We start from the raw sequence: 12925 nt of genomic DNA on the forward strand, positions 1-12925 counted from the left end.
ACATGAGTTAAATACCAACTATTTGTCAAAGGAAGTTCAGAAACTTGAGTAAAATAAGATGTGTCTCCAGTTCTTCCCCCTAACTCACCAAACATTGCAGAGTACAGCACACGGGAAGAAGCACCTGTATCAGTTTTAAGAAATCAGACAGGAAGTGAAGCGTCATACTTTCATTCATGGAGTAGTTTCCGTTTCAAACAAGCCTTACTTATGTTATAGCAAGCACTGGTGCAAGCTCTTAGGATCTCCTCCCTTTAAGCCCCCTGTAAAACAAAAGCTTTGAACAGCAGGTAGATCCCCTCTGACATTATACTAAGCCAACAGCAGAAAAAAATACTGAAACACAGGGATCACTTGTGCCTCACTGACTCCATTATTTCAAAATTTAACGATGTTAAATATGAGGCTCCACCACTGTAACAGTATATTTTAGAGCCTGACTGATACATCAGCCGTGCTGATATTAGCCATGTGCCAGTGTGTCATTATTGGAATTTTTAAATTGACCAATAAATAAGAACTAAAAAATAAAGATGGGAGAAACACCCTTCACCCATGTTATTAGTGACTGCATAATTTGTCCAGCAGAGGGCATTCAGCAAATTCTCCATTGGTAACACATATTTGGAACAACAATCAATCCTTCTTGCCACAAGTCCTTGGTAAGGACTCCTAAATAACACAAATGCAATGCAGTAAGACTTGATACATTATTTGTCTTAAAGAAAAATCATATATCCACTGGTAACAAATACTGGTATCGGTCTTAAAAATTCTACATCAGTCAGATTATATGGCAGAAAATAAAGCTTAATAAATCCCTTTTAAGAAGAAATGCATTCAAAGCTTCAAAGTCTCGAGTATGTGAAAAAAGAAACCAGTGTCGCTTTGACTGTCTGAGAAGCACAATTACAGCACTTTATTGTTCATAAATGCTAAAGTGGAAAATGAAAACAAATACACACAATTCAAAGAACACATATAAAACACAATATCTTTTTTGGAAAAAAAATGCTTTCACTATTGTGGATGTCAATTTGCTGATTACTGTCCAGTCTTGAAGGGGGAGCAAAACATCGAGTGAAAATTGTGAAAATAGAAGGCAAGTACAGTACAGTCAGGGATAAGGAGCAAGAGGCTGCAAAAAGTGGCTGAAATGCTGCTTTCCACTATCATTCCACAAAAGAATTCATTAAAAATTAAAATAATATCTAAAATCCAAACAAAAAAACTGTTCGTTTATTTATAGATATATTATTTTGCAAAGAAACTAGTTTTGGTTAAAAAATAAACATACCAGAAAATACCAGCCACCAAAGCAACACCTATTGTATGTTAAGCATACCAATGTAGAACATATGAGGCTACCTTACACACAGGTAATAGCAAATATTTAAGAGTACATGTACAGCATCATGTGTCCAAACATGTCTAAAAGACTGTACAAATTTACACTACCTATGTGAGGAGAACTACATGAAAAATGATGGATTAGTTGGTCAGCTTCAAAGCCTGACCTCAAAACATCTCAGTATTTTAAGCCAAGCTCAATGGCTACATCACCGTTAGGACTCCACCCCAAAGTACTAAAGTATATAGAAGGCAAAAAACTTTGTTTGGTGTAACGTCAGTATCTTTACACCTTCCCTCCCCTGCTCTGGGGGGGAAAACAAAACAAACAAACAAAAAAAAAAAAACAACATTTAAACTTTGTTCACAAATCTTTACATGAGTCCTAGCTGCTGCCCTTAGAAGTCATTGGATGGCTTGTGTTTGAGTTCCCTTGTCGCTCCCTCCTTCACAGATGCCTAGTGTTGCTGTGCAGTGTCCTTCAGTTCAGGCGAGGCGATCAAATCTTAACTGCCTCTCTTGAGTGTGCGAGTCTTTTGATTTTTTATCAGTCACACCTGCTGCTTGCCCAGCTGGGCTGCGTCTCTCCTGCTTCTTGCTGATGATGGGACAAACTTGGGAATGATGATGGGTAGAGTGTCTCTTGCTTTAGCACTCTGTCTTCCTGAGCCCTCTGTGGGTCCAAAACCATTCTCGACGTGCGCCCCTTCGTCTTCATCGTCGTCATCCTCATCGTCATCATCATCGTCGTCGTCGTCTGAGAGATCATCTAGATCTGAAACAATCTTGGCCCTTGTCCTTGGCTCCATTCTTTCCTTAGCTCCAGTAAGCTGCTGGTTACCATGGAGATGTACCTCTCCCTCTGCTTCCTTGTTATCCTCCTGCTGCTCTTCCTCCTCACTGTCAGAGTCGATAGCTATAGGTTCGGAGAGGTCTAGAGGCATTTTCTGTGGTAAGGTGCTGTTGATTGTCTTGGGTTGGTCTTTGCTGGCACTGTTGGGATTTGGGGCAGATGGCTTTGCTTTAGTATCTTCCACATTCGCAGCTGGCTTTCTTTTTGGTAGTGGAGTTATGCCACCATTAGCAGCTATAAGCTCCCTGTGTCTCTGCAGAGCCTGCTCCGATAGTCCCATATGCATCCTAGATGTCCGCCGTTTGCCACGTCTGCCCTCGCACACGCCATCCTGACCGAATGCCAGCTCGTGGCTAACTTTGCTGAGCTCATGCATACTGAACCCAAGCAACACGCTGGCGCCCTGGGTTTCACATTCCTGTACGCACTTCCTCCTTGTGTTGACAAAGTGGCTGGCAATGTCAGACTTCCACAGCCACAGGCTGGCTGCCAGCTTCTCCACCTCCCTTTGTGTAGGATATGGTGCTCGACTGAAATACTGCGTTAGAAATGCCTTCTTGGATTCGTATGACAGGTTTTCGTGTCCTTTGGGGTCAAGTGCCAGGACTACAGGTTCATCCGGGTTTTCTACAAATCCAGATGGACCATTGATATCCCTGGGGTGGGCCCTTTCCCCAGGCGGTCCTGGCCTCCTTCGTTTTGGTGCACTAGCCTCAGAGCTATCAAAGCTGGCCCGTTTGAGGGCACTGCTCTGAGCCGGACTGACCCGAGAAGAATGGGCTGCCCGGCTATCTTGCCCATTCTGGGACTTCCCTACACCTCGACAGTGCACCAAATGTAGTGTGATGGTGGAGGCAGTCATGTTACTTGTATAAACTCCCAAGCAGTGAATACACTTGTAAGTCAGTTTCTTTTCTACTGGGTGAACTGTTTGTATGACCTGATGCCTCTCTCTCAGATGGTGGGCCAGTGAGTCTGAGATTGGGCCCTTAAGGATAGAGAAGCAAAGAGGACATAAAGTCTTGCCCACATCCCTCTTGTATGGTACAGATGCCTGTGGGGCAATCTTTGCTGGTACACTGTCAGCAGCCCCTGAAGGTGTTTTGGGTGGGTGCTGAGGCATTAACCTCTTACCTGATATTAGCGAGGCAGACAAGGCTGATGATACAGAGGAGCTATTTTGAGCATGAAATGCCACTGACTCCTCAGGGGCATCTCTCATGTTGTATGTAGTAACAATCAACTGAACGTTTTTGGGATTACCCTGCTGCAAAGTGAGGTCAAAAGTCAGAGGAGAATCTGTGCGTGGGCCAACTCTCTCATCTGGGTGCGACAGCCGCATGTGGGCCACCATCTTCTCAACGTCATTGAAGGTTGCACGGCAGTGTGGACAAGACAGACCGTGGATCAACATGTGGTTTAACAATGTGTCACTGGGGAGATAGCGGTTACAGTACAGACACTTGCTGGTGAAATTGTGAATTTTCATGATGTAGTTGGCCACAGCAGGCACCTTCTCTGCTTTGTGCTCCTTCTCAAAATGAGAACTGTATACATTCTCCGGGAAGAGCTCATTGCAGATGGTGCAGATTTTCCACTTCTGGGTATAGGATGTGCCAAGGACAGATGAGCCACCTTTCTTAGCCGTAACAGAGGCTACAGTAGTAGCTGCTGCTTGAACACGTGAACCAAGAGGGTTTGATTTGAGTGAGGAAGAAGCACCGAGCATAACTGGGCTCCGTAGGCTGCCACCAGAAATAAGCTGCTTTGCTGCGTGTGACTGCTGTGGCACAGAAACCTGGGCATTACCAGGCAAAGTAACTCGAACTTGCTGGCTGCCAATAGAGAACGGCTGCGTGGTACCAGCCTTTAATCCTATAGCATCGTGTTTCAATCCCGACAGAAGACTCTGAGAGTTGAAACCAGTCTTTGATGCCATGACAAGTCGACCCAGCTGCTGTGAGCTAGGAGACCTGGTAGAAGCCATTACTGCACCTTTAGGGCCCATCCCAATGATGGTTTTGTCTCCTTGGGTTTTTGGGGGCATCATGATGATGGGTTTGGGACGGGGGACGATCACGCTGGTGTGTCCAATCATTGCAGTGACCTGGTAACCAATCCTCTCGTGGTCCTCAATGACATGTTGGACTAGTGCCTCATAGGTCCGTGGAACAAACAGACACTTCTTGCAGTGAATCTGGTTGCTGCTCACGTTGTTCGTGTTAGTACCGTCTGTGCCACCGTTGTGAGCATTAGCCTTGTCTCCTGGTTTCACAATGTAGGGCTGGGCCACCTGCTGAAAGTGTTCCCGATAGATGTGCTTTCGCACTACATTGTACAAAGGGTCCCTGTAGGTGCACTTTTTGCAGTAGTACACCGCCTGTTCCACACTGTCCCCGCTTCTCTTCAGCAGCCCGTCCTTCATCATGATCCCACCAGCTCCCGCCATACCACCGGGGCCCTGCCGCACAGTGTTATTGGGCATGTGGAAAAGTTTAATGTGTGTTTCCAGAGTCTTTTTGTTGCCATTGTAAGTGCAGTAGGGGCAGTTGAGCAGAATGTTGTTTTCAAAGTCCTCGCTGTGTACATTGCGGAAATGGCTTTTGTACGCAGAGAAGTACTTGGATGAGAAGAGGCAGCCAGAACAGCAGAAAGGTTTTGAGCGGTAGTCCTGGAGAGAGAGATGGTAGGAGACCAAAAAAAAATAAAAAGGTTGTTTTTGTGATTTAAACAAATCATTATAATTATATATTATACATGTGTTTAAAATGGAGGGAATAAAAAAATCACAGTAATATATTACAATATGTGCAAAAGAAGTTGTGATTACATGTCACACACCTGGGCTTTGGTATGCGATGGTTCCCACATACAGACATCCTCCCAGCTAGTGTGCTTTATATACACCTCAGGAGGAGTGAAGTCTTTATAGTCCTAGCAAACAAAGAATTTAACATAAATAAGTGAAAAGATTCAATCACTCAGCAGAACAATACTTGAAACTGTCACAAGACAAAGAATGAAACAGATACGTATATATGGAGAAGTTATTTTTGCCTTCTTGCATGTCAATCAGACACTAACTAGATGAAGGATTTGAGTTTTCCATTTTATTTGAAGTAACTCACACCTGTGACTGCACCCTTTTACAGTTATCTGAAAAACACTTACTTTAAGGTCTCTCATCATCATCATCATCTACCAATCAGATATTTGGACCCAATATTAGTCCAGTACAGACTGAAAAAAGCTTGCTCAGTATTGCATCAGTAGCTAGAGGGGGAACTAACAAACAAAGTAAACAAAAAATCAAGGGTCAACAGTGCATGCAGCAGTTAGTGACGTAACTGCAAACTGTGTCTAAAGAACTCAGTTGGTGATGCTTTTGATATCGTTTGCACACACTTTTATTTATTGTTTTCATTGTGACTTTTTCATTCCTTTACATATTTGTAGAAGAATTTCGCCCACCCTTCTTTACACTGTTGCTTCAATTCACTGAAGTTAGTGGGTATTCATTTATGCACAGCTCTCTTAAAAGTCACACTGCTGCATTTCAAACTGGGTTAAGCTCGAGACTTTGAGTGGGCCATTGCAGAACCTTGATTCTATTATTTTTAAGTCATTCTGCTGTAGATTTCCTGCTCTGCTAGGAATCAAGACACAGTTTTTGCCTAGCTTTAACAGTTGGACAGAAGGCCTCAGATTTGACTCTAGAATACGTTGGTGTATATTGAGGAGTTGAAGGCTGACTAAGGGACTTAAAGATGCCCACGCCCTATTGTTGCAAAAAAGCCAAAATCATCAACCCTCCACCACCGTGCTAGACAGCTGTTGTGAGGCATTTGCTTTAGAGAGAAGAGACTTTCTCATAGCTTTCTCAATCGTTTCCTAGTTGTAGTGTTATGAACTTTAACATACTGACTGAGGCATGTGGAGTTTGAGATGTTTTTCTGACCACTGCACTGTTTTTTTAATGACGAGGATCATCTTTCTCCTAAATGAAATGACATGTCAAAAAAAATGAGTAAACTAATCTTACCATCATAATATTTCAAATACTATTTTAAGAATCCAGTTAATACTTCAAGAAATTATCTACATAGATGCTGCATGCGTAACTGTAAGAAACACCAAAGCCTGCACACTCACCTCTAGGTGATCTCTACAGAACTCCAGGCCAATGTCTCCGAGGACCTTTTTGACATTTTTCCTTGCTTTCCGCAGACTGCCCAGGTTATTGACGGGGAGCTGGAACATTCTGCCTGCCTGAACAGAAAACAAACACATCCATGCTATCAACAGGTGCAGGGCAGATTTTGGACAGGTGTCTGGTAACTGAAGCCAAAGGTCAGGGAATAAACAGTTAGCTGAAATGCACAGTTTACGTGATGTAACCTGACTTTCATAAATCCTAAAAAAGATTGTGGGTTCAAAACTTCTTTTCAGACACGAAGAACACAGCTTTCAACTGTTAAAGTAATGTCTTTTTTTGTATTTTGACTTTATTATCACTTTACTGAGACATGGTAATGAGTTGTGACTGCAAAGTTTTGTGCAGATGTTCATATGATTTATTGTGACTATATGGACTCATCTGCAAGACACTACAATTCAATGACCCAACTAAACCTGTGTCCTTAAAAAGATTCACTTTTCCTGTGGAATTTCTGCATGTTCGTCACTCAGTTAAGACTAACCCCTGTCTTAATTACAAAGGCAGTTTCCACAGAGGACACTCATCTTGACAGGGCAGAAAACACATGAGGTGTTAGCAATACTCTGAGCAATAGCTCTGCTTTATTAAAATACCCCAGTAGGCCAGGGCAAACAATACAAGAACCACACAACTGGAGCAGGTAAATGGAATTCGGCTGTAATGATTTTTTTTTTTTCATAACTCACACTTGGGCTTTCTCTACGTTGACACATGCCACCAAGTTCTGTCAGAAATAGCTAGCAGCAAAGCTTTTATTCTCTCACAGAGGTTAATAGGGTGATGCAAACATGTTTCCAGAAAACCTTTTCAGACCCCAGAATAACAAAATGTAAATGTTACCCTGCAGAGCTAATGACATCGAGTTGTGGGATTTTTCATAACAGGGTTCCTGCTTTATCTCATTCATTTGCACAAGAATGCACATGGATGCCAGGATACAACTTCCACAAGGCGAGCCAGAGCTCAACGAGTTAGAAGTGTCATTGCTAATGCAAAGACAGAAGCACACAGATCCTCCCAGCTGTTATTATCAATATCACTTATCAATAAAGTGAGGCAGCCAAAGGACACAAGTGTTGTTAATGTATTTACCAAACAGTCTGATGCATCTACTCAAATCAAAGCTCCAAACTACTGAGGTCAAAGGTCACTGATGTACAACAGCATGAAGGCAGCTCAGCGACAATAAACAGTACACTCCCAAACAATTCCTGTGAACACCTCAGCTTATTTCCCCTTCTAGAAAACGCAAGTTGAGTGGGGCTGTGGATTCTACCATCTGTTGGTCCAGTGAGGAGACCTTTCTGTCAATCCGCCCAGCAGCCCCACAGTTCTACTGGCCTCACATTGGTCTTACAGTGGGAACTGAGCAAAAGGGAATGCAAACCTCACACACCCCTGCCCACTTCCCCTCTATGTGTCTCTATCCTGCTTCCGCCCATTACTTGTAGATGGCGCTAGAGAGGAATTCCATTATGTAAGCCTCCCTATATTCTGCCTGCCCCCTTTTTTCTCCTCCCTGCCTCGCAATACCATCACAGAATGGCGCCTCCTATTGAGTCAGCAGCAGCCTCTACAATATGTCTGCAGTGGGAGAAGGGGAGTGGGGGGTGGGGGTAGAAAGGGAGGAAGGGGAGGGACAGAAGGAGCGAGAGAAATCAGGGAAGGGGGAGGGCGAGTGTGAGAGGATGAGGTGGTGGTGGGTGAGGGAGCAGGGAGAAGGAGGAGGGAGAGTGAGAGGCAGGGTGGGGGAGTGAGTGAGGGTAGAAGGAGTGTGAGGAGAGAGATGATAGGAAAGCAGAGAGGACAGAGTGAGCGACGGAAGTGGAGAGGGGGAAGGGATGGGGAGGCAGGGAGGTTGGACAGACAGGCTCAGAGGGGAGGGTGAGGAAAGGCGGGGAAGAGGCTGAAGGGGGAGAGAGAAAATGGAAGAGGGTGAGAGAGTGGGCGATGGATAGAAGTGAAGGGGGTAAGAAAAGGAGCAACAAAAAAAAAAGAAAGAAACAGGAGAGGCTGAGTAGGAGGGAAGGGAGGGAGAGAAGGAAGAGGAAAGGAAGGAAAGGCAATAGGAGGCAGCTCTCTGCTTTTCTCAGATCAGGGAGAAGAAAAAGGCCCCCCTACCCAATCATGGTGGTGTAAAAAAAAAAAAAGAGAGAAGAAAACAGGAGGCCTTCAAGCCTTCAACCACAGAATTCCTCACTCAGTCCTTCACCAGGACACAAAAACCTGTCTCCCAACTGCTGTTTACACTTCTACATTCAATGTAGGGATGAGGGCAGAAGCTTCTGGTGACATCCATGTCCACTCTGACACCAGAAAAAGTTTGAGATGCTTTCAAGCTTTCAATGCACAGTTGTATCATTGAACTTGATGCTTGCCTGCAGCACTTGCTATTACAGATGTATATGAGGCTGATATTTCCTGATCACAACCTGACTCTTGTCCCAGTCAAGTGACAGCCATCCTCTCAGCGTTACTAGTGCATCACAACCCTCTTCTCACCTGGCTGACCTCTGATCACGCTTTAATCATCTCTGAGGCTTCAAATGCAAACCCGCATGATCTCAGGTACGGCTGTAGACAAGTAAAATGCACAGCCTATACCGGGTTGAAGACAACTCTGTGTCCAGTAATACAGCTACACTTTCGACACCAGGAGCCTTCTTCGCATCAAAGACCAGCAAGCCCGGCGTCATGAGCGACGGAGACAAATAAATCGTGCGCTGGGTCCACGCTGGTGTCAGTGATAAACATTTGGCAAAATCCAAATCGATTTGGCAGGGAGATGCTGTCACTGACAAAGAATGGGGACACACCGCGCTAAGTTAGCATGCTAGGCTAGCCAAACTCGCACTAACAACACTGGCTGAAATAATAACAATAATAATAGTTCCACCTTCTGTGCCCTTATTTAACCACAAACAACACCTGTCTGCATTTAGTTTTTGTTGGCTGCTATAAACAAACCTACTGGACAAGTAATTCAACTTGAGCTTGCGCCCCTTACAGGGAGTAACAGAATATCGACAGCCAAGTTACCTTAGCTGTAGTTCATCGCCACCCACCGCATCAGCGCAGGTAGCTACGGCTAACAGCAAACTCTCACTCCCTCAGGGTAACGCCGAACACTAAGACAGACAAGTTTACCTGCGTTCACATCCAGCGCTCCCGTCTCAGTGAAATGTGTCACCTCAGGATGGCTGAGGCGATGTAGAGACACTTTCACTTGCTCGGATATCTCCGCCAATATCCTTTAAGGTGACAGCTTGCTTCGCCAGAAGAACGAGTCGACCGAACGCGAGTCTATCCTCCAAACCCGACTGTCCCTCGCCGACAAGGGCTATCCTCTTCCCTCCGGTCGGCCAACGGGAGCGAAAAGCCTTGCAGCTTCATTAGACAATTAAAAGCTCCATTCCCTGGAGTGGTGAGGGTGGGCACATGCCTTGTTTTTGAGGAACAACTACTCGTTCAAATAAATCGCATTTAACTCTACCTACGAGTGCCTGTTAGCCGATAACGCTTTGCCCATTCTCTTCTCTGACAGACAATACACATTCAGCCTAGAAACTGCCCTATCCAAAATGGCGCAAATAAAAGGGGCGGAAGTGACATCGACTTGATTAGCATAAATTGTGAGAACCTCGCGAGGCCGGCTCATTAGAAACTCTTGATTGGTCTGTCAATCAACTTAACCAATTAACCAAATGTATGTTCAAAGGAAAACCCGTGTCGTCTATCAGACCCTGCGGCAGGCATTTGGTGTTGGTGTCTGACTGTGTGGGGTAAACAACCCAACACAGTATTTTCGGGAACTCACCGATAGCGGGCGTCCTACCGGAGTAGGTTTCCACCGGAGTAGTGCGCACGCGCATTCTGGCTACATCTGGCGTCCCCCACCCCATCCCCTCCCTTGTGGAGGGACGGATGAACACAGTGCCTCAGCACTCAGCTGGAGTGCCATGAACGACTGAGGCAACGTTAGGTGGCGCTGTACTATAGCTGCCCGAGCCTACCGAAGTGGCCGGGACTACTTTCCTGTACAGTGCCACGAGAAAGGCTGCTCCAAAGAATAGTTCTGTTATCAGCACTCGTCCAGAGTGTCACTGCATTCACATGGATAAAGTGAGGCAAAAGTTCTCCATCAGGTCGGGTGGATTTTTGCACATCCTACCTTTTCACCCCATCATCGCTGTCACTCACACTCATGCCACTCTATTGTATTCAGGTTTGCTGTGGAGGGCAATGCAATACAGCAGCTGCTTGCCAGCCTTGCATGTGATATTTAATGTCAAGTGTTGATGTTCAGTCTCCTGACTGGCTGAGGCTGTGGAATGGGTTGTTCATTATGAGCTAGTTTTCAAGGGGCAGACGCAATAATAATAATGTGTTCTTCCAGTTAAAGCACATTTATACCATGTAGCATATCAGAGCTGTAGAGGCTTGACCATTAAAGTCTCAGGAGCAGTATGTAAAAGCGTAGTGGGGGAGAACTATGAGATATAATTGAATGCCCCAAACTCCTGTTTCAAGGCCAGCAATGAACCTTACCATATTACCTTATTACTTACCATATGTCTGGGTAAGCCTCTGGTGAGACACAACATCTGGCTTCTGTTTTCAGTTTAAATAAGTAGTTTTAGAGCTGGGGTTCAAACATCAGTGAAGTCCAGAATTACTTCTCTTTATATATCGGATTCAAAATAAAGCCACATGTGCGATCAACAGTATTGAACCACTCACAGAGCTGTGATCAGTGTACACAGTTCTTGATTTTATGCATGTGAAACCCAACTCGAGTTTTTAACTAATAAAAAAAAAAAAGCCTACACTTTCGAAGAGACTTGGTAAAGGTTTTGGGGTTTTTTAATAGTCCCTCTTTAACAAGACCAACTGTATACGGAAATATGGATGATGAGTGTTATGTTTGTAAAACAAAGAAACCAACACAAAATAATAAAACACAAAATTATTCCTTTACTTGAAATTTAAATAACACAAGGGAAAAGGTTACTCAGTGGCCAAACACCATCACTGATCAACTCCTCATCAGCATAACCCTCTGAAGAGAACACGGTCGGAGTTACTGTAGGGTGGTCCAAAAGTTTGGATGTAGTTACTCCACCTCCCGTTAACTCCGTTGTTCAGGAATTGGTCGCAATTCAGTGGGGGCCCTGCAGGGGGCACTGGCGACATTCTCCATAATGAAACAACTTATGTCCTTGACTTTTTCTTACACTGAAGCTCATTTTGTTCTTTAAATGGTAGCATTCTGCTAATACACGCAGACTTGTCAGTAGACTCGCGTGATAACAGTGGAATCCAAAAGGTTAATGGTGTTGTGATTAAATGCATTTACAGCAATCTGAAAACCAGTAAACAATCTACAAATGGAACTTTTTTTCCCCCCCTAATATGCAATGAAGAAATGGGAAGAAAAATATTTATTTGTTGAGAATGACAGAGTTAAACTTCCATAAGGGCCGTATAGAGTCACTACTACAACAATTATCAGGAAAAAGCCAATTTACTAAAAAATCTCGGAGGTTCTGTGTCCAAAATATTAATAAACAATCATGTTTATTTCAGGCTTTAAACTCCTTAAAGAACATCAGTAAGAGAAGCTGCCTGCATCACAAAAGGAAAAAAAAATCTCTCAAGGCCAGTGATAAAAAAAACAGTTTAATTCTATACAATAAAGCATAGGTGGAGCACTTCAGTGTGCACTTTAAGTCATGTGACAGCTTGTTAATGCAGAGTGATGAGACGCTTTGCCAGAAACTGATTAAAGAGGATGATGGGAATGTAAAGCACTGTTTCTTTTGTATTCTTGAAGGTCTACTGACAGGGACTTCTTTTACATTTACACCTAACAGGGAGAGACGTCTCCCTTGGTATTTGCTGTCTGACCACAGGCAAGTGGAGTTTTTTTCCCCCCTCCTCATTACAATTCTGATAGAACTGTATTAAACACAGTAAGACTACAGGCCTGTGGATTTTACAAACTGATCATGTTGTGGCAAAAAGCATGAGCAGTCCCTTTGCGTACGATACGATCTCATTCCCTCCTAGTTTGGACTCTCCATAAACTCGGTCCACAAAGGAAATGGGTACCTGTTGGAAGAACAACAGATTTGTTTTACAAGAAAAAAATAAAAATAAAAAAAAATAAAAAAAATCAGAGGATTCACTAGTTAAGAGAAGAGTTAACATTAGTTTAATTTATTCTGAACACTTCCTTTAGCTTAAAAAGCAGACTTTATTCATATCTAGAAAACTGTCTGTAGGTGCCCATATGGAAGAGAAATAGTAAAAACATATGATTTACTCATAAAAGTGGCCACTTTCTCATTACTTTCATATAGTTTTTTAGTAAGTATACAAAACATACAAGTTTCATTATATAATTTTTCAAGGGATCTTATGTGTTTTCACTCTTGTATGCTTTTCATACAAGACAGATAAAAACTGTATAAGATTTTTATTTATATATACACACACATACA

At 43.6% G+C, this 12925-nt stretch overlaps 2 protein-coding genes across 3 annotated transcripts in view; both read right to left on the bottom strand.

The window, feature by feature from the left end:
* Window positions 1–1245: 1245 nt before the first annotated feature.
* adnpb (activity-dependent neuroprotector homeobox b) lies at window positions 1246–10312 on the bottom strand. Of its 2 annotated transcripts, none has more exons than XM_005744659.1 (4): window positions 10240–10312; window positions 6356–6472; window positions 5045–5137; window positions 1246–4874 (listed from the first exon to the last, which is right to left on the bottom strand). In XM_005744659.1, exons 2-4 carry the CDS (start codon window positions 6461–6463, stop codon window positions 1902–1904), a joined length of 3174 nt encoding a protein of 1057 aa, XP_005744716.1. In that variant the 5' UTR covers window positions 6464–6472; window positions 10240–10312; the 3' UTR covers window positions 1246–1901. The 2 variants fall into 2 exon arrangements, with proteins under 2 accessions (XP_005744716.1, XP_005744715.1); XM_005744658.1 differs by lacking the exon at window positions 10240–10312 and adding an exon at window positions 9570–10022.
* A 1329-nt stretch (window positions 10313–11641) lies between these two features.
* Window positions 11642–12925, bottom strand: part of dpm1 (dolichyl-phosphate mannosyltransferase subunit 1, catalytic) — an 8751-nt gene continuing 7467 nt past the window's right edge. The window contains exon 9 of the mRNA XM_005744660.1: window positions 11642–12533. Coding sequence (XP_005744717.1) covers window positions 12429–12533 — 105 coding nt within the window. The 3' untranslated portion in view covers window positions 11642–12428. The remainder of the gene's footprint in view (window positions 12534–12925) is intronic.

Source organism: Pundamilia nyererei, unplaced genomic scaffold, assembly GCF_000239375.1.
Source record: "Pundamilia nyererei isolate P.nyererei 1_Seehausen unplaced genomic scaffold, PunNye1.0 scaffold00147, whole genome shotgun sequence".
Lineage (NCBI taxonomy): Eukaryota > Metazoa > Chordata > Actinopteri > Cichliformes > Cichlidae > Pundamilia > Pundamilia nyererei.